This window comes from Neoarius graeffei, chromosome 3, assembly GCF_027579695.1.
Source record: "Neoarius graeffei isolate fNeoGra1 chromosome 3, fNeoGra1.pri, whole genome shotgun sequence".
Lineage (NCBI taxonomy): Eukaryota > Metazoa > Chordata > Actinopteri > Siluriformes > Ariidae > Neoarius > Neoarius graeffei.
The window spans coordinates 22915638-22938165 of record NC_083571.1 but is presented as its reverse complement, the minus strand read 5'-3'; the positions used below and the strand labels follow the sequence as shown (position 1 = coordinate 22938165).

General features: G+C 42.5%; 1 protein-coding gene across 1 annotated transcript in view; it reads right to left on the bottom strand.

Annotated features, from left to right (window-relative positions):
- The window catches only part of rfc1 (replication factor C (activator 1) 1), a 121225-nt gene that overhangs the window by 84413 nt on the left and 14284 nt on the right, over positions 1 to 22528 (bottom strand). Inside the window, exons 4-7 of the mRNA XM_060916518.1 lie at positions 19934 to 20029; positions 12413 to 12690; positions 7600 to 7674; positions 3004 to 3081 (exon numbers count right to left, since the gene is read on the bottom strand). Coding sequence (XP_060772501.1) covers positions 3004 to 3081; positions 7600 to 7674; positions 12413 to 12690; positions 19934 to 20029 — 527 coding nt within the window. The remainder of the gene's footprint in view (positions 1 to 3003; positions 3082 to 7599; positions 7675 to 12412; positions 12691 to 19933; positions 20030 to 22528) is intronic.

Genomic DNA, 22528 nt, shown 5'->3' with positions numbered 1-22528 from the left:
TCCCAAAAGTTTACGACAAATTTTCTAGGGTAGGTCGGAAAAAGTGAGAAGTTTCCTTTGAAAACTTTTTTTTGCAAAATACTCGTTAAACGTTTGCGACTGATCCCAGAATGTCAGAACTGTGTGATTTGTTGTAGGAAACAATGTTGTAGTTACTCTATAGTTCTTCATTTGGAAATATTTTTAATTGTTGTTTAATCTTTTGCATTGCAATAGGCTGATTTGACAAGCAAACATTTCTGTCCACTGTGTCGCTTTTTGTTCCGAGGCGAACCTCCATTTTATAGGCACCCGAAGAATCGATGAAATATACTGCGCATGTGCAAGCGGTCATTTACATCCGACCCTTCGAGGCATGAACACAAGGGTGGCCAGTTTTTCTACTTAAAAATCTAAGATAATCATCATTGTAACACTAGCAAGAATACGCAGCATTGTTCAGTTATGTATTCGATTGCATCGAACGGTGACCCCTGTCTAGAAATGCCTACGAAATTTGGCTTTGCTGCGACCTTCGGTGTCCGAGTTATAAACGTTTAAAGGTGGGCTGGAGCCATGGATCAAATCAAAACTTGAGTCGCTGAGCAGCGCTTGCACGGTGGCGAATGACTGGCCGAGGCACCGTCCTACCAGGCCGTGCCCGTGTTGGTTTGAAAGGGCTGGGGTAGAGGGAGGTGCGTGTTGGTTGCCAATTTACTCCTGACAGGCCTCGTGTCTTTCGGCAAATACCGAGTGGTTTATATGACATGCCCTAGCAGTTCTCGTTTGACTCGCCAGGTGGCTGCCAAGCAGGTAGGGTCGGGCGCGAGAAATAGTTTGTTTATCGTGGTCATAAACAGTTGAAGGGTCGCAGTGTTTTTACAGGGTCGGTCGGGTAACTGGGAACACATACATTATTTTGTTTGGCCTTATCTTTCTGACTTTATTGAGTCGAATCAAAAGAAAGGTTTTATATATTACTTCCCCAAGTTCAAGCTATAAAGAAGCCTTACAGCTTTCTAAATTACCTACTCCCAGTGATTGACAAGAGGAATTATGGATGAAGTTGATGAAGTGCAGTGGGGTCCCTTTCATAAAGTGCCTTATTTCCCCTTCTGAATTCATCAACCTTATAATTTTAGGTCAGGAAACTTGAGGGTAGTTGAAGTGGTGGCTAGAACCAAGCGCTTTAATGATTTTCTTACCATCCGCCACCAAAAATGCTTGCTGGTAAGGACACAAGTTGATACCAAGATAGACTACATTCAGACTGCACCCTGAAACGACCCATATCCGATTTTTTTGTCCATATGCGACCTGTATCCGATTTGTCATTGACAATCTGAACGACACAGATCCGATTTTTTTCACATGCGACCCAGGCCGCTTGGATATGTGGTCCTAAATCCGATGCATATCCGTTATTTTCACATGCGACTGCAGTCTGACCGGACAGGTCGCATTCATGCGACCTACATGTCATCAACAAGAGACAAACGTCACTATTCTGCGTTGGCTAATCCCGCCTCTTTGGTGGAAAACAACAACATTTGTACAGTTTTCAGAATTTAAATAGACTTTTATAGAATTGATCAAGCTAATGGTGGATTTGGTAGGGACCTGGATGTTGATCTGTTAGCCTGATTAAATAAAACAGTTTCTATAACTGATTTATAACTTAAACCATCCTGTATTACAAGATTATAAGATTGTTCTGGAAATTTCCAGTAATTTGACACCTTCGGTCTCATTAGTCTGCTGCCCACATTAATCAGATTATTGTGTGAGTTCCGCCGCCGCCACAAAAACCACATCGCCAGGTCTCGCCTCATCTCCATGCTTTACTTGCAAACTTGAAGAGTGCGCTTTTTTTTGTTTACGCATTACGTAGATGTGCTTATTATGTGTCAATTTGCGCATGCGGGACACTTTTGGGTCGTTTTCCGTTCATATTGGAGATCGCATACAAGTCTCATAATTGGTAATGTGAACGGCCTAACAAAAAAATCGGATTTCACAACAAATCGGATATGGGTCGTTTCATGTTGCAGTCTGAACGTATTGATATAAAGTAGATTAATGTAACCTGACTTGAATTTACCCGTTTATTGCATTTATAATTCAGTTATTCCACAAAATCGAGTCGTACATGAGCTGATACGCATGTACGATGACACCGCCTGGAATAACTTTTATTCTATCCACATTCACTGGATTTTGAGAAACAGAACATTCGTTTTATTTTTTGCAAATTCAATAAATACAAAAAAAAAAAAAAAAACACCTCTATACAAAATGTCTAACAAAACCATTTCTGCTCAGAATGTAAACAAACTGGAGAAATGACTGGAGCAATTTGTGAAAATGCTATCAATAATAATTCTTAAATTAAAAAAAAAAAACCACTCTTACCATCAAATACTTGTATTCCATATTTTGTTGCTTTTTTTTTGGTATTTTTAGGGGTTTTGTTTTTGAGTAGAGTTTGTATTTCATCCTCAGTTGGTTCAGTAACACGCCCCGCCATTTTCTTTTCTTCTTTGGGGTTTTTGGCGGTTTGGCGCCACCGACTGGACTGGAGTGTGGAACAGGAGATATTGGAGGAGGTGGAGAGACGATCCTATATTCTTTTAGCCATTTTTGTTCCTTTTAAATACATGATAAAGTGATATATCTGCCATGACACGCACCGCCATTTTGTTTTTCACGATATATGAGCTTATAGCCTAGTAGTAGAGTAGCCAATCAGAACGTGCAACTGCTCATATCCAGTGAACATGGATAGAATAATATGTAATAATTCCCCGTTATCGATTATGGACGTGTATTTTTGTATGTTGGATTTTTTGCGTCTAGCTGTTGTTACTGCTAGAGGGAAGAAATAAACTGACTGATTAACTGATTGATTGAAATGGTTAAACACTGAAAGTGTGGAATTAGTAAAAGACAGCACAGAGAAAATGTTTTCCTGAAATACTTCCAAGAAACACAAACATGATGTTAATAAAAAGCCATTTGAGTTACCTTTTTAGGCACAGGGGCCTCATCAAACATGGCCAGGGTTCGAGCAAACTCCTCATCTTCATGGATCTGCTTCTCCAACTAACACACACACACACACACACACACTGTACATCAATACTATATACAAATGTTAGGACTGTAAAAACAGATACACTACCAATGTGTTAATCCATAAAGAGATGATTTCATCCGTAAAATAAGCTGCTGGTTTGATCGCAATCGTTTTCTAAAGAAGCTGAAATTCCTGCGCAGTGGATCCTGGGAGTCATGAACCACTGCATAGAAAAACTAGAACTGTGAGCGAACTCACTATAGAATAACCCCCGCAACAAAATTTGTCAACTGGAACGGTATGAGAACTTTAAAAAAAAAAAAAACGCCTGCAACACCATGATTCAAATTCCTATTAGTCATTCATCTCAATAATATACGGGATCTACATCCATTTAGTACAATTTCATGGAGTGGAACAGCAAAGCCCAGAAAGGATGCATTAAGAAACAGTGTGTCTTCTTGAAGACTGAATAAGGCCATTTCAAACTGATTTATAAATCCTGTGCTCCATCATCTTCCTTTCTGAAACGGAAATTGGTTGATTAAAAGATTTTTGAAAAACAATACATATTAATATTCTTCTTAATTTTCTGAAAACCATTCGATAAGAAATGCTCCCATCTGTTGTGTAAACCAACTGATGTGACCAAGAATATTTGTAATATTACTGATATGCACTCACTATTTTAAAAACGCAACATAATTTACTGCAAAAACTTGAACGGTATGGCTGCAGACAAAAGTACACGGGTATTGTTGACAGGATGACATCTAAATGAATGTTGGTGTAGAAGTGGTCAATCAGAGTTCCTCTTCTACGTGTGGGGAAACTTGCACAAGTGGCGAAATCCGTAATATTTGCACAGATCCAAGAGTTTCTTTGTACTGAGTGAAAATGTCTACGTTGAAGTTTCCCATAACTACAGCTTTAACACTATCTGGAATCTGGGATAAAAGTCTCTCTGTTCCAGAAAGAAAATCCTGAACGCTGGTTTTCGGATGATTCGTATAGTGTGAGAACCACAAAACGCACTGCTCCATCCTCAGCTGGTGATACAGTCATCATCTGATAATCAATTGGCGCGTCTCTCACATTCATTTGCTTCACTAAATATAGGTCCTGATGAATATATAGAAGCAATCCGCCACTTCTTCGTTTTCTTTGGCAACCCACATGATCAAGCTGTTAAAGTTTTGTATTTCCGGATGAATGTCAGAAGGAATTAGCCAGGTCTCTACTAAACTGGTGATATGGCTCTGTTGGACAATTTCATCTTTCATCAGAGAACAAAAAAGAAGGAATATTCAAGAAATTCACTTTCAAATATCCGCTAGCTGACTTTTCTAGTGACAGTGGTGAGAATTTAGCATCTTTTTTCATCCTTTGTACTTCTGACAAGGATTCAGGGCTCGACATTAAGGACTGCCCGATTGCCCGAGACAAGTGAAACATGCATTCGGGCAAGTGGGATATGTCCCCGACATGCCTGACCAGGCAAGTTGGAATGAGCATATATTACGAACTAGCACCACAAAAATTAGGCTTTCTGATCCTTTATTTCAGTTCCTAAAAGCGTCCCTCACTATGTATCCATCATTATGTCTTGGGTGTTTTCTTAGTCTCGGTTTCATTTATTGCTTTGCAAGTTATTTTGTATACACCTGCTGTTGTAGTATGCTCCATGTACTGTTTATAGACCCTTTGTGAATGACATCATGTATCACGTGATAATTACAGCCGGGGTCAGACAGGCACCGTCTTTCATGCAAGCAAGGCTTAATCTGTCTTCAACATGGTTAATTTTTGTGCTGTTTTTGCTCGTTCAAACAGAGAAATAGATAAAAGGCATTACTGTCTCCCCGCTATCAAGAAAAATGTTAACAAATAGAAGCAAATGCTTCAAGAACAACGAGGAAATGAGTGGTTAAAGAATACGAAGAGAGGAGCTCAGCCTGAAAACTCCAGAGAAATTTACGATTGTATTTAAGATGTATTTTACAAAAACAGAAAGTCAGAAGTGAGGATGGAAGAGTTTGCTTAAGAATATCGTTTTATTTTTTTCCTGCTCGTATTCGAGTTAGCTTCTTCATGAAAGTGTTTGATTTTCTTCAAGGAGAAGTCGCTTCCTTATTCGACACAGAAAACCCAGACGGGTTTCAAACAACTCGGGCATAAAAACTCAACAAGGAGTGACGAGCGATAAATCCTAAAAGAACAGAACAGATTAAGAGCAGAGAGAGCTGGAGCTTTGTTTCTGTTATCAGAGGAACACAGCCCTGTGCAAAATATTTATATATCATCAGGTTTTTTGGTTATATCATACACCTCTAGGTTTACTTTAAAAAAAAAAAAAAAAGTGCTGTTTCATGACAGACCGGCTGTAGTGATTCAGTTACAGGTTGCCAGGTCTGTATAAAACAGTGTTTCCCAACCTTTCTTGAGCCACGCCACATATTTTACAATCGAAAAATCCCACGGCACACCACCAAACAAAAATGTCACAAAAAGTATATATAATGAAATATAATGATCATCTAGTCTCAATTTACTCACAATTTACTTACTCAGTGTGAAACCTGGGCCTGTTTAGTTGAACACAAAGCTGATATACTCGCAGGAATTGAAGAAAGACACACACGAAGATCTTCCTCAACAGCTCTGAGTCACTCTCCTTTTTTAGTTTTTATAGCAGTAATGCTTGAAAAGCCCAGCTCGCATAGACAGGTTGTGGAAAATCACTTTTTTTGCTTTCTTCTGACCTCTACTCATACTGGGGCCTTCATCTGGGTCAGAATTTTCTCCAGGACCCAGTTTGGATTGTGTACTTTTTCTTTTCAAATATTTATCCATCGCTATTACCGTCGTCACACCCGAAGCATTACTAATTCTATTGTTTGAATGGCAATAGGTGGACACAGGTTAATTAGCTACCTGCTGCCATCTAGTGGAAGAGTATTTAATTGTTCTGCCTGTCACTATATGTCGCTGGCAAAGACGAACGAAGACAAATTATTTGTAGTAAATAAATAATAATTTTCGGAACAATTAAGTGAAATTGGATAATTTCCCACGGTACACCTGATGATCTCTCACAGCACACTAATGTGCCGTGGCACAGTGGTTGGGAATCACTGGTATAAAACACCCACAACCTACACACTAAACAATCATTTTAAACTCAAACATTATCCTGTCTGTCATGACGCAGAGCGGGGTTTTTTATTTTTTTAAACTTCAAGGTGGATGATATAGCAAAAAAAAAAATTCTCAAACACAGTACTGTTCAAAAGTTTTGGCACCCTATTGTTTTCTTCATACAAACTTTGTTATAGGTTTCTATTTTATGATTTCTGCATTATCGAGTAATGAACCTACAGTCTGAGAGAGTTCTACACAAACACACTGAACTTTACAACAGCTGCATGCATCTCATCTCATCTCATTATCTCTAGCCGCTTTATCCTTCTACAGGGTCGCAGGCAAGCTGGAGCCTATCCCAGCTGACTACGGGCGAAAGGCGGGGTACACCCTGGACAAGTCGCCAGGTCATCACAGGGCTGACACATAGACAGAGACAACCATTCACACTCACACCTACGGTCAATTTAGAGCCACCAGTTAACCCAACCTGCATGTCTTTGGACTGTGGGGGAAACCGGAGCACCCGGAGGAAACCCATGCGGACACGGGGAGAACATGCAAACTCCGCACAGAAAGGCCCTCGCCGGCCCCGGGGCTCGAACCCAGGACCTTCTTGCTGTGAGGCGACAGCGCTAACCACTACACCACCGTGCCGCCAGCTGCATGCATATGACATGCAAATAAAATCAACTAAGGCAGGAAAAACTACTTTGGATAAAATTGTTATTGTCCGTCACAAGTAAAAAAAGTCACCAATAACCAAACTTCAGCTCAATGTGCGATCATCATTTTATGTTGCCATTCACAACTATTCTATGGTTTTCCTAAAAAAATAAAAATAAAAACAAAAGTAGTACTTGCAAAATAGGGGGCAAGTCGAAATTAACCGCCACTTGCCCCCCAGAACAAGTGGGTTTAAAGGTTAATGTTGAGCCCTGGGATTTTTAATTTACTTTTAAGTATTTTTAAGACCTAGGTTAGGGATTATTTTCCTTCATGCACATATTCAGGTGGTATACTCCAACTGTGTAAAGTTTCATCAAAATCCATCAAACCATTTAGGACAGGGTGGGGATGGGGGTATAATAATTTTTTAAAAATTAAAAAAAAAAAAAAAAAGCTCTCAACTTTATGCAAATATGAACTATCCCTGAGCAGCAGCCAGTCGAGTTCTATCTGCAGCTGAAACCTGGACAGTGCAAGAGGGAAGAGACGGAAAGCAGCTTGGTGTGTTTATCTGCTGACAGACATGATTACACCTGGACTTTATACAACTCGCATCCCACACGGGTCCACAGACTTAACCTGCAACTCCACGTACTTACTGCTGGCCTGCTGCACAAAGATGAATCAATAGTGACGAGAGCGTTCATGTGATCGTACGTGCGTGTCTAACTCACCTCCATGTCCTCGTCCATCTGTAACTGTTTAGCGATGGCCACATCATTGTGCGTTTCCTCAGGCTCTCGTGTAGGCTGGAGGGGACACAACACTCATAGGTTGAAATGGACCAAGATTTAAATTGCAGCTCCAAAAACACTGCGAGTACAGCAAAGCACACAGTACTGCAACAGAATTCTCACAGTGGTGGTGGTTGAGTTTTCTTTTTTCCCTTAAAATGTTTTCGATTTTCACTATTTGGTTGCTGAATCACAATAAAGAAAGAAAAAGATTTTTTTTTAATCTGAAAAACCTGCAATTTTAACAGGGTTGTGTAAACTTTTTTTATATCCACTGTATGTTTTGCTGACTCACACCATGGATCATCACGCCATCTGTCCTGAACGTGAAGCACAGAACATGAAGCCCTACTTACTTAAGGGTTGTTTTACAATCAGGGTACCCAAGCTAAAAATCACATTTAACACTTATCTTCAATATCAAAAGGCTTGACTAACACTACGTTCACACTGCAGGCTGAAGTGACTCAAATCCGATTTTTTCGCCCATATGTGACCTGTATCCGATCTTTCATTGACAATATGAACGACACAGATCCGATTTTTTCAAATCCGACCCAGGCCGTTTGGATATGTGGTCCTAATTCCGATTCCTATCCGCTCTTTTCATATGCGACTTCAGTCTGAACCGCCAGGTCGCATTCATCCGACTTACACGTCATCAACAAGCCACAAACGTCACTATTCTGCGCTGAAGTAGGCGGCGGGTCTCTCAACATGGCTTTGATGTTCCTCTGAACGGAGGTTGCAGTCGCTACCCCGCAGAACGCCTGAGCCAAAACCCTTGCCCTCTTCCTTCTCAACCTCCTCCTTAACATCAGGCTATTGTGCATGTTCTGGCTCCGTCGCAACAACAACTGCATCATCGCCAGGTACTCCATGCTGGCTACTGTCATACACAGGAAACTTTAGGTTACTTCCGTAAACACTGGCCATGCTCACTGCATGACGTCGTCGTATCCTGCAATGCGCATGCGGAACACTTTTAGGTCACTTTTCGTTCATACTGAGGATCACATACAAGTCGCATATATTTGTTAATGTGAACGACCTCACAAAAAAATCGGATTTCACAAAAAAATCGGAATTGAGCATTAAGCCTTGCAGTGTGAACGTAGTGTAAATAAACTTGGTTGTTTATTGTAGCCCTGTGATAGCTCTATTTACCATGCAAAAAACAATTTGGTGATAACGTTATTTTTGGTGAATGTATGGCAATATGTGTCATATTTAGCAAAATTACTCGTGTCATTTAGAAAAAGTGCATTTTGACCACAGGGATGCACTTAAATCATTCTTTATACCATAAAACAAATATCTGGTTCCATATCATTGGAAACGGCGGCACGGTGGTGTAGTGGTTAGCGCTGTCGCCTCACAGCAAGAAGGTCCTGGGTTCGAGCCCCGGGGCCGGCGAGGGCCTTTCTGTGTGGAGTTTGCATGTTCTCCCCGTGTCCGCGTGGGTTTCCTCCGGGTGCTCCGGTTTCCCCCACAGTCCAAAGACATGCAGGTTAGGTTAACTGGTGACTCTAAATTGACCGTAGGTGTGAATGGGAGTGTGAATGGTTGTCTGTGTCTATGTGTCAGCCCTGTGATGACCTGGCGACTTGTCCAGGGTGTACCCCGCCTTTCGCCCGTAGTCAGCTGGGATAGGCTCCAGCTTGCCTGCGACCCTGTAGAAGGATGAAGCGGCTAGAGATAATGAGATGAGATGAGATCATTGGAAACATAGTTAAGTTTTAATGTTGAATGCCAGGAAGTTTTCAGACTATTTTGATCAAATTAGTGTCAAAAAAATGTCCTCTCCGAGACAGCTAATTTTTCAATATAAAATAACATATCTAAAATGATTATTTTCATCCTAAAATGTGGTCAAGATATTGGGACATAAATATTAGAGACAACTAACACAAAGCTTCCAGCCTTATATTTAAAAGCACTATGGAAGTAGTGGATTCTGAATTGTCAAAAAAAAATGTCCTCTCCGAGAATCACTTCATTTGTTTCTCCCATCTTATAGCAGATTACACAAAACTACCATACACACGTCAAAAAATTACCTGAAATCTGTTCTTTAACTTGTCCTTCACTTAAAAACTGGTACAAGAACCAGTTGGAATCATTTTGAATTTTGGACCCCTGTGACACAAACTTTGTACCCTGATTGTAAAACAACCCTTAACTCTCGTACTTCCCTGTCCGATCATCTTTCAAAATTGTCCTGTCGACTTTTTAAACATCACGACTTTTGTGCAAGTCTGTGAAAACGCTCCCTTTTCACGCTGAACTGCCTTCGAGTAAATAAATAAATGAAATGCAAGCGAACAGCTCTAACAAAGAATCTACTCCAGCCAGTTTTATTCACACGCCGATTGATTCTGCTCCAGTGCTCATCTCATACTGCTGAAATCCTGGGTCTGTAACTGAACTGCAGTCCACCAGTGAAAGACTCCTGAGATCAGGGGCTCGCCGTAATCTCAGTTTCTGACCACACTACTGTTAACCCCGGCTCTGAACGGGGCGAGCTGTCGCTCTGCTGGTGTACTTCAGTGTTTCCCACAGACCAGGTGGTGCTCCACTGTGCCGATGAGGGAATCGTGCGCCGTGGTGGTCGGTGGAGTCAGTCATTGGGGTGTATGCAAAGTGTTTACAGCGGGCGGTGTTCAAACACACAGTATTTTTCTTCAGAGTCACCTGCTGGGACTATTTTAAAGCTACAAGAAGCATTTGAGATTATCCAGTTCAATCTAAATTCTTTTAAGTTCTTTAAGAGAAGACAGCTAAAACAATTTTTACCAGAACCCTGCTTGGTTTCATTCCTCGACCCAACTTTACATTACAGGGCAGGCCATTAGTTTGCTGGGCTTGATGTTGGTGGAAAACCTGTCTTTTAAATTTATGAAAATTACTCACCAAAATTGAAGTTAAAGTTTAGTTTTTACTAGAGATGCACAGATTGCAATTTTTTGGGCCGATTCCGATTTTCCATGGAGTGTGACCTGCCGATACCGATTTTGGCCGATTCCGATTTCATTTTTTCAAACCACTTCACAGCACACACACAGACTATTTTCTTTTTATCTTTTCTTTAATAGAACATTCTGCCAGATTTTCAGTAATAAATTTTCAACACCTCAAAGGTTGAAAACAAACAAAAAGACATTGTTCTTTGTAAAATCTTTCTTCATGTTTGGTATTAACATATTAATTCCCGAAATAGGAAATTCACACAAACATTTTTTCTTTTCCCATCCAATATCTGGCACAAAAACAACTTCCCCCTCATATATTATTTGCCAACTGCTATGGAACACACTTTCATAAGCCTATTTAGATCTGAAAACTTATGCCTTATAGAACAACCCATTTCTTCATTCAGTATCAAAATACAAAAATAATTTCCAGTCATACTTATACCATAGCCATTCTATCATCTTTGTCAAATGTGTATTTCTAGAGTAATTTCCAATGGAATCAAGTGCAACCAAGGTCGTAAAACAAACAAAAAGACATTTTTTTCCTTTCTCTCTTTGTACAAATCTAACTAGATGTTTGGTAATAGGCTAACGTATTAATTCCTGTAATGGGAAATTCACACAACCACAAACATTTTCTTCTTTTCACATCCAATATCTGGCACAAAAAAAATTCACTATATTTGGATATCCAAATATAGTGAATTTTTTTTTTGTTAACGGCGTGCGCGCCGGAGCTCGTTAGGCGCGCAGGACTGACACTGTTCTGCGCAAGCGCAACACAATCGCACTAGAAAGCATGTTCAAGCTGCCAGTGTAGCTGCAGCCTTTTTAGTTGCGAATTACGAGTATTTCCACTTTCATCTCTATGTGATACACAAGTTTTGATCGGCAGAAAATCGGCATATTTTAATTTTGACCGGCCGGTCGCCGGTCATGGCCGATCACGTGAAAATCGGCCGATTCCGATCGGCAGCCGGTTAATCAGTGCATCTCTGGTTTTGACCTTAGTTTTTTGCCTTTTTGCTGGCAATCTTTCAATCATTCTTTAGTTGACATTCAAGAAATAAATTGCAAAAAACAAACTGGAGGTTTTTATTTTAAATATTGAACTCAACACTTACCTCAACCAATACTAAAACGAAATAAATAGTATAATGTAACAAAATAATAATAAAATATCATAATTAGATGTAAGAAACCACTTAAGGTAACACCAAGACAACTAACAATAATGAAAAAGCATTACCCTAATTGGTGCAAAGCCTGCATGCCCTATCAGAAGATTTAATTCTGCGTGGCTTCCTGAAAAAAAAACTCCAGTGCCCTATCGTAAGGGAAGTCATTGCTGAAGCGGGATAAACGGGATAATGCAATAAGGCCGGTTCCTCGCGTCAAGCTGCTGCTGTATGCATCAAAATTGGTTTATAGCCTGACTCAGGGATGTCCGTTTCCTGTAAGCCAAGAAGGCTATGATAAAGCTCATCACGAGCACGACGTAGGCTTCCTTTTAAAATAAGGGGTCGGAAGGCGAATCGGGAAGGCTGCGTTATTTTTAATTAGCCTAACAGGCCTATTTGCAGTCTGGGTATATGCGCACTGGCAGGCCTGTGGACACGCCTCTCTCTCTCTCTCTCTGTGTGTGGGTGCGCGCGCGTGAACGAGAAGAAAGAGCACTATGAATGAACGGAACGATACGCAACGGAATTTTTTTTTTCAAAATCGCGAGTCTGATTGTGTGGCGATAGGAATCTATGTATGGGAAACCCTGTACTTACTTCTTTCCTCTTGGTGCTCGTACTGGCCACCAGCTTCTTATCTGATCTCTTGGCCGTCGAGTTGCCGAAGTAATCGAACACAGAGGTGTGTTTGGGTGCGCTCGACTTCGGTGGAGTCGAACTGAGGGCGTTCTTCTTCGTGCTTGGAGATTTAACAGGTGGTGTTTCCGCCTGCTTCGATTTTGTCTCCTTTGAGTCCGAGCCTTTCTTGTCTTTGCTGCAGCCGTTCTCTTTGTGTTTCGAAGACTTTTTCAGAGACAGAAAGTCTTCATCGGAGTCTGGAACAACAGAACAACAACAACAGGACAGAGCTGATCGATATCGCCGTTTTTCCTTTACCCTGGTACACCGTCTTAAGAGTAGATCGTGACAGACTGAGCTTGAAATCATACGCAGAGAAGGAAACATTTCAAACAAGAAAAGCTTATCTGTCAGTCAGAGAGAAAAACAAGAATTATATCGCCAGATCCATAAATATTTGGACAATGAAAGTTTGTTTTAGCGGTCTACCACAACAGATTTGATTCGAAATTAAAAAAGTCTTAGACACCCTATTTTTTCCCCCCATACAAACTTTGTTATAGATTTCTGTTTTATGACTTCTACACTATCAAGTCAGTACAAAAACATTTTAGAGTCCAAACGTTCGTTCATTTTCCAGCGCAAAATTAAATGTTACAGAAAAAAAAAAAAAGTTTGTATCTGAGTAGCATATTACATAAGAGAGCACTTTTCAGATTAAAAACGAAACACATAATGAAGGCTGCTGGGTTTTGGGGCAAAATGAAGAAGCGAGTGTGACAAAGTGTCCAGAAGAACTGTGGCTGGTTCTGCAAGATGCTCAGTAAAACCTACAGCTCGTTTCCTTATCAAACTGCACTCACTGTACCTGAGACTGCGATTTTTTTTTTTTTTTAAAGCAAAGGGTCGTCTCACACCAAATACTGACTTTGTTTCATTTTTTAATGTTGAAATATTTCATTTCATTATTTTTAAGCCATTTTTGGCCGACAGCATTTCTTTACATGTGCCTAAGACTTTTGCACAGTACTGTACATGAGCACAACATGCAGAATTTCAGCTCGATTTTAAAAGTAGGCGGCCTTTCGATTTCATAAAATCGGCGAAATTTAGTTCCCTCAAATTTGGTCATTGTGATACATGTTTATTTCTGTAATATCTCACAAAATATCAGGCCATTCTGTGGCTGGGAAGTTATTTCATTTAAGGGGATTCCTGAGCAAATAATGTGCATGAAATCGCTCGCTTCCCGCAGTCAAGCAGACAGAGGAAACCCATTTGCACATGCACGCACACTGTCGTCGTCGTCTTCTTTTGGGTTTTACAGCAGCTGGAATCCACAGTGTTGCATTACTGCCATCTACAGGTTTACCTTTGACCATGCACTGACGGTTACATCATTCTGCCACTAAACGAACAGCTGATCACACCGAGGTGCTCGCTGAGCGCCGATATTTATTAGTCTGGTTCTGCGTTTCCTTTCCTTCGCAACGTAACCTCTTTTCTTCTCGCTTTCCGTTACTGTAGTCGGTCTTTCACGTTTCATTCGCGTCCTCCATTTTTCTCTCCTGTTTCAAACAGGGAAAGCCCACCACGTGAAGCATGACGTAGTATCTTGCATTGGTGAAGCAGGAAAAAATAGCGGAGAATTTAGGGCCACATGGCCTAAATTCTTTAACTGTTCCATTTTTTGGAAAAAAAAAAAAAACGAATAAAATTGGAAGTCTATGATTCGAATTCAGTAGCTTTCGGCCCACTAAACAAAAATAACTGGGTGTTGGGGAAAATTCTTTTGATGACCGACACTTGAAAAATCTGAAAGGCAGTACAGCTTTAAGGGTATTTGCATCCAAATTGGCTAAATGGTGTCCGAATGCGTGTTTGTGCTCCCACCTTCTTAAAGTGCATATCACGGGCAAATTCAGGAACAAGATCAATATAATTCTCCTATTTTATATTAAACTTTGGTCAAATATCTGTCACATTTTGCATTTTGTGCAATTTTTTTTACCTTGTGCAATACCAGAAAAATTCAGTTGAAATCAAGCCATTTGAGGTGAATTGGTCCGCCTCTGAAAAAAACTTGGCATTTGGATTTCCCGGCAAACATTGATTTTCGTGACATCGCGTGCGGGACGCCTCCATCTGAATCCTACGCCAGCGCTGGTTTGTTTATGAGAAAACGACCTGGTGGTTTTCTGCAAATTTCTTCAACGTTATCGTGTAATTATTAAAATGGTTAACAGATGTATCGTAGGAGGGTGTAGCAACACCAATCTTGATGGGATTAGTACTCATCGTTTCCCACATTGCGCTCAGCTGACAATTCCATATTTCAATATAAAATATGGGCGGCATGGTGGTGTAGTGGTTAGCACGGTCGCCTCACAGCAAGAAGGTCCGGGTTCGAGCCCAGCGGCCGGCGAGGGCCTTTCTGTGCGGAGTTTGCATGTTCTCCCCGTGTCTGCATGGGTTTCCTCCGGGTGCTCCGGTTTCCCCCACAGTCCAAAAACATGCAGTTAGGTTAACGTGGGGCGGCCTTGGGCTGAGGTGCCCTTGAGCAAGGTACCGAACCCCTGACTGCTCCCCAGGTGCTCTAGTGTGGCTGCCCACTGCTCTGGGTGTGTGCGTGTGTTCACTGCTTCAGATGGGTTAAATGCAGAGGATGAATTTCACTGTGCTTGAAGTGTGCATGTGACAAATAAAGGTTTCTTCTTAAAATCACTAGCTGCTAAACTTGGTCTACACAGGCTGTGTACTGAAACCGTGCAAGCTCTCGCAGCCTGCTGGCGGTTCCGCAGGTGACATCACGAATCTGGCTCCAGACTCCCATGGGATTTTTCCAGACACATTTTTTTTTTCTGCTGTAGACAGATGGCCTTGTGCAAAATTACCCTTCTGGATGAGTGTGTAAAGGGACATACTTTCATATTAAAAAAAAAATTGGTCCAGGATATGCACTTTAAGGGACCCAAAAAAAAAAGATTAGTAACCTAACAAAATTCAGTTGCTGTTTTGAAATACTTGGTTGCAAATCCATTGCAGTCAATAACCGCCTGAAGTCTGGAACCCTAAGGGCCTCTGCATGCTCTTGCGACAAGGCTTTCGCAGATAGCTTTCCGCAGACAGTTGTAATTTATCGTTGAGCGAGGAGTAATAGGCGTGCGCGATGTTATTCACTGCCACAACGCAAGGGGGCGCGAAGTCGCGAAATCGCTAGGAGTAGTTGGTGGGTGTGGTTAGTGGAGTGTTTATCCTCCGATTACTTATAATGACTAGAAGTGGAGTCGTATAGATGTACGTACTTCCTCGATCAACCGCTCTTCGTGCTGCTCCATCTTCGCTCGTGTTTTTAAAAATGGCAGTCGTGAAAACAAAACAAACCGGGAAAGTAGGGAAGCGGAAGTGCGTGTACAGCGGATGTAGAGTGGACCAATCAGAGCCCTCTTGTCTGCGACGCTGTCTGCGAGGCTTCTGCGGTGGTCACAATTTTTGGGAGGTGCGCGCAAAACGTCTGCGAAGGGGGGGGGGGGGGGGCTACGCAGACGCCATCTGCGACGCCATCTGTGAGGACTGCGTTGTCAGCATAAATTGGCCTTAAGACAACACGAGACATGTTCTGCCAGGCCTTTACTGCAACCATCTTCATTTCCTGCTTGTTCTTGGGGCGTTTGCTTCAGTTTTGCCTTCAGCAAGTGAAATGCAGCTCAGCTGGACGCTTCAGACAATAAACAGCTCGTTCGCTTGACAATGCTTTTCTCTTCCAATCATTCTGGTACAGTTAATTAAAAGCATGTTGCTTCAAACTATGAATTTTGCTTTGTTTTTATTTTCTTCCTGTTTTTCAGGCTTACCAATGGTTTACATCTTGAGGTAAACCCTCTGTATTTACTCCAGTGAAGCTTCTATTAATTGCTGACATCGACACAGATACACCGACCTCCTGGAGGGTGTTCTTGATCTGCCCAAATGCTGTCAAGGGGTTTCTCTTTACTAGGGAAACAATTCTTCTGTTGTTTTCTGGGCCTTTGGTGGTTTTGAGCTCACCTCAATTACAAATTCCACAGCGGAAATCAACTCTACACCTTTAATCTGCTTATTTTTTTTTAAATAACGAGGGAATAAGACACACCAAGTGGCAGCCAAGTGTCCAATTTTTGGTCGTTCCCCCCCCAAAAAAAAGGAGTAAGAAGTGTTGTAATTCCTACACAGCTTGCCTGACTTGGACGTAATCCAAGTCCAATATACTGCGGTAGACAGCTAAAAACAATAACCTTGTCAAGGTCCAGTCAAGCCGCAAAGTCTGCACACCCCTTTCACCTTCTCCACATTTTAGTACGTTACAGACTTAATCTACAATAGATTGAGTTCATTTTTTGTCACAAAATAGCCCATAATGACAAAGTGAAAGCAGGTTTTTAGAAAATATGCAATTTTATTTTACTGACAAAAAAAAAAAAAAGTTATTCAGGGGTTACTGTACATATCTGTACACACCCTTAGTTGAATACTTGGTTGATGCACCTTTGGCAGCAATTACAGCTTCAAGGTGTCTTGGGAAAGAAGCTACGAGCTTGGCACACTTGTTTCTGGGCATTTTTGCCCATTCCTCTTGGTACATCCTTGCAAGCTCCGTCAGGTTGGATGGGGAGCATCAGTACACAGCCATTTTCAGCTCCTTCCACAGATGTTCAATTGGATTCAGGTCTGGGCTCTGGCTGGGCCACTCAAGGACATTCACAGACTTTCTCTGAAGCCACTCCTTTGTTCTCTTGGCTATGTGCTTCGGGTCGTTGTCATGTTGGAAGGTAAACCTTCACCCCAGGCTGAGGTCCAGAGTGCTCTGGAGCAGGTTTTCTTCAAGGATCTCATTGCATTTAGCTGCATTCATCTTTCCCTCTATCAGGACTAGTTGCTCTGTTCCCACTGCTGAAAAACATCCCCACATCATGATGCTGCCACCGCCATGCTTCACTGTAGGGATGGCATTAGCCAGGTGATGAGCGGTGCCTGGTTTCCTCCAGATGTGACGCTTGGTATTCAGACCAAAAAGTTCAATTTTGGTTTCATCAGACCAGAGAATCTTTTTTCTCATGGTTTGAGAGTCCTCTAGGTGCCTTTTGGCAAACTCCAAGCAGGCTGTCATGTGCCTTTTACTAAGGAGTGGCTTCCGTCTGGCCACTCTACCATAAAGGCCTGATTTGTGGAGTGCTGCCTGGATGGTTGATCTTCTGAAAGGTTCTACCATCTCCACAAGGATACGCTGGAGCTCTGTCAGAGTGACCCTCAGGTTCCTGCTCACCTCCCTGGCCAAGGCCTGTCTTCCCTGATCACTCAGTTTGGCCAGGCAGCCAGGTCTAGGAAGATTCTTGGTTGCTTCAAACTTCTACCATTTACAAATGATGGTGGCCACTGTGCTCTTTGGGACCTGTAAAGCTGCAGCAAAATTTCTGTACCCTTCTCCAGATCTATGCCTTGACACAATCCTGTTTCTGAGGTCTGCAGATAATTCCTTTGACCCCATGGCTTGGAGTTTGCACTGTCAACTGTGGGACCTTATATAGGCAGGTGTCATATCAAAGGGTGTGCCCACTTGTGTACATATGATAGTTTACATTTTGATTTTTAATAAATTAGCACAAATGTCTAAAAACCTGTTTTCACTTCGTCATTATGGGATATTTTGTGTAGAATTTTGTGACAAAAAATGACTTAATCTATTGTAGAATAAGTCTGTAACGTAATAAAACATGGAGAAGGTGAAAGGGGTGTGCGGACTTTCTGGTTTGACTGTATTTATCAATCTGACTGTATATACAGTGGCATGCAAAAGTTTGGGCACCCTTACTGAAAATGTCTGTTTACTGTGAATAGTTAAGTGAGCAGAAGATGAACTGATCACCAAAAGGCATAAAGGTAAAAGACAGCACATTTCTTTTCAGTGTTTTCTGCAAGATTTCTGTATTATTTTTGTTTTATGTACAATTAGAGAGAGTGAAAAAAGGAACACCATGCGAAAGTTTGGGCACCCCAATACATTTGAGTTCTCCGGTAACTTTTACCAAGGTTCCAGACCTTAATTAGCTTATTGAGCTGTGGCTTGTTCAAATTCTTCATTAGGAAAGGTCAGATGATGCAGATTTCAAAGCTATATAAATTCACTGACTCCTTAAACTTGTTCCTAAAATCTACAGCCATGGGCTCTTCTAAGCAACTCCCTCGCATTCTGAATAATAAAATAATTGATGCTCACAAAGCAGGAGAAGGCTACAAGAATGTAGCAAAGTGTTTTCAGGTAGCTGTTTCCTCAGATCGTAATGTTATTAAGAAATGGCAGTTAACAGAAACAGTGGAGATCAAGGTGAGGTCTGGAAGATGAAGAAAACTTTCTGAAAGAACTGCTCGTTGGATTGCTAGAAAGGCAAATAAAAAACCCTGTTTGACTGCAAAAGACCTTCAGAAAGATTTAGCAGACCCTGGAGTGGTGGTACACTGTTCTACTATGCAGTGGCACCTGAACAAATATGACCTTCATGGGAGAGTCATCAGAAGAAAATCTTTCCTGCGCCCTAGCCACAAAATTCAGCGTCTGAAGTTTGCAAATGAACATCTAAATAAGCCTGATGCATTTTGGAAACAAATCCTGTGGACTGATGAAATCAAAATAGAACTTTTTGGCCACAAATGTGCAAAGGTATGTTTGGAGAAAAAAGGGTGCCAAATTCCAGGAAAAGAACACCTCTAAAACTCTGAAGCATGGGTGTGGATCGATCATGCTTTGGGGTTGTGTTGCAGCCAGTGGCACAGGGCACATTTCATTGGTCGAGGGAAGCATGGATTCGAATAAATACCAGCAAATTCTGGAAGCAAACATCACACCATCTGTAAAAAAGTTGAAGTTAAAAAGAGGATGGGTCCTACAAGAAGACGATGATCCAAAACACACCTCAGAATCTACAATGGAATACCTCAAGAGGCACCAGCTGAAGGTTTTGCCCTGGCCCTCACAGTCCCCTGACCTAAACATCATTGAAAATCTGTGGATAGATCTCAAAAGAGCAGTGCATGCAAGACAGCCCAAGAAACTTGTAGAACTGGAAGCCTTTTACAAGGACGAATGTGTGAAAATCCCCCAGGTAAGAACTGAAAGATTATTAGCTGGCTACAAAAAGTGGTTACAAGCTGTGATACTTGCCAAAGGGGATGTTACTAGGTACTAACCATGTAGGGTGCCCAAACTTTTGCTTCGGGCCCTTTTCCTTTTTTTGTGATTTTGAAAATGTAAAAGATGAAAATAAAAAATTGTTTTTGCTTAAAATATAAAGGGAACGAGTCATCTTTAACTTTATGCCTTTTGGAAATCATTTCATCTTCAACTTGCTTAACTGTTCACAGGTCACAGCAATTTTGACCAGGGGTGCCCAAACTTTTGCATACCACTGTATGTGAACCACTAAACATGGCATACTCCAACGTGTTGGTCTCTAGGATATCCCTCACCTGAATCAGACACGTAAGCCACAGGATCTTTCTTCCCAGATGCTACAGGCTTCTCTTTCGGGCTTTTCTTTCCTTTCTTCTCCTCTTCTTCCTCATCTGCCAGATGACAGAAACAGAGAGACAGACAGACAGACACAGACAGACAGACATGATGTCTTCAACTACAACAGTGAAGCCTTCCAGTAAGCCTGCAATACCAATCATCACTTTGAAATACATGAAGTCGGGATACATATGACAGGGGCCAACCTGTCACGAGGCATCAGGGTGGCCAAGAGACAGTATTCCAGGAACATTGCTGACTACTTCAACAACAGCAGAGACACCAGGAACCTGTGGCGGGGGATTCAGACCATCACAGACTACAAGCCCTCGCCGCAGACCTGTGATAACTCCACCTCTCTGCTGAATCAGTTGAACGACTTCTTCGCTCGCTTTGAGGCAGACAACAGCACCACAGCACAGAAGACCCCACCACCGGCGACCAGGTGGTGACGCTGTCCCCAGACAGTGTGAGGAGCGCTCTCAGGACGACAAATGGACGGAAAGCCCCGGGTCCTGATAACATTCCTGGCCGTGTCCTGAGAGACTGTGCCGAGGAGCTCACAGATGTCTTTACAGACATCTTCAACATCTCGTTGAGCCAGGCTGTTGTCCCCACATGCCTCAAAGCCACCACCATCATCCCGGTCCCGAAGAAGCCGTCTCCCTCCTGCTTCAATGACTACCGCCCTGTCGCACTCACTCCCATCCTCATGAAGTGCTTCGAGCGGCTAGTCATGAGGCATATCAAGTCTTCCCTCCCCCCCGCCCTGGACCCTTTCCAATTTGCATATCAGTCCAACCGTTCGACCGATGACGCCATCTCCACTGCCCTCCACTCAGCCCTCACCCACCTGGAGACAAAAGACTCGCATGTCAGAATGCTGTTCATAGACTTTAGCTCAGCATTCAACACAATCATTCCTCAGCAGCTCATTCACAAACTGGACCAGCTGGGACTCAACACCTCCCTGTGCAACTGGCTGCTGGACTTCCTGACGGGGAGACCACAGGCTGTACGGGTCGGCAGCAACTCCTCCAGCACCATCACATTGAACACGGGGGCCCCCCAAGGATGTGTGCTGAGCCCCCTCCTCTTCACTCTGCTGACCCACGACTGCATACCAACATCCAGCTCTAATCTCTTCATTAAGTTTGCGGATGACAAGACTGTGGTGGGTCTCATCAACAATGGCGATGAGACAATCTACAGGAGTGAGGTGAGCCGTTTGGCCATGTGGTGCAAGGACAACAATCTCCGCCTGAATGTGGAGAAGACGAAGGAGATTGTTGTGGACTTCAGGAGAGCGCACACCCAGCATGCTCCACTAACTATCGACGGTGCTGCAGTGGAGAGGGTGAGCAGCACCAAGTTTCTGGGTGTGCACGTCTCTGAAGACCTGTCCTGGAGCAACAACACCGCATCACTGGCCAAAAAAGCCCAACAGCGTCTGTACTTCCTCCGCAAACTGAGGAGAGCAAGAGTCCCGGCCCCCATCATACACATTCTACAGAGGCACCATCGAGAACATCCTGACCAGCTGCATCACCATGTGGTACGGCGCCTGCACCGTGTCCTGCTGCAAGAGTCTGCAGCACATCGTGAGAGCACCTGAAAGGATCATTGGTGTCTCTCTCCCTTCTCTTATGGATATCTATAACTCCCCCCTCACCCGCAAAGCCATCAGGATTGCAGGTGACCCCACCCACCCATCTCACAGCCTCTTCAGTCTGCTGCCGTCGGGGAGGAGACTGCGGAGTCTCTGGGCCAAAACCAGCAGGCTCAAGGACAGTTTCTTTCACCAGGCGGTCAGGAGGCTCAACTCCCTCCCTGTTCTGCCCCTCCTCCCCCCTCTGCCCTCTGCCACAGATTCTGCCCGCACACCACCCTGCCCCCCCCTTCAGCATCTGACATGTCACCCTCACAGTCCCCCCCCCAACACACACACACACACACACACACACACACACTCTCTCAACGTTCATTCACACACTGAACTCAGGGCCTGCACATTTCACTTTACCTCGCTCATTTGCACTATTCCACACTACCTCACCTTAACAGCTATTAGTTTGTTTATACTGCTTATTTCATGTTTACCTGCTATACCTCAAATGCCCTTGACTGTTTATTTGCTCCAATTTGTGTGTGTGTGTGTGTGTGTGTGTGAGTGTTTAGTCTATGTCTAGTTCTTATCTAGAGTGTTTATACTGTTTATTTCAATTATTCTATTTTTATTTATTGCATTGCCTGTTTGCACCGTGGGTCAGAGAGGACTGAAATTTCATCTGCGCTGTATGTTGAGCATGTATAGCATATCTGACAATAAAGTTGACTTGACAATACCATTTCAATCAATACCATTTTCTTCAGACCAAATAGGGTTTGTTTGTTTTTTTTTGGTATTTGTTGATACCAAGATGAAAATGAGCAACCATTTATAAAGTAACCGAGGCAGAACATTTTATTGAGCTGTTGGTTGCTGATGTGTGCTGCCAGCAATCCTCTATGTTGAAGGCTTACCCTGGTGAAAAACCTCACAGGATCTTTAA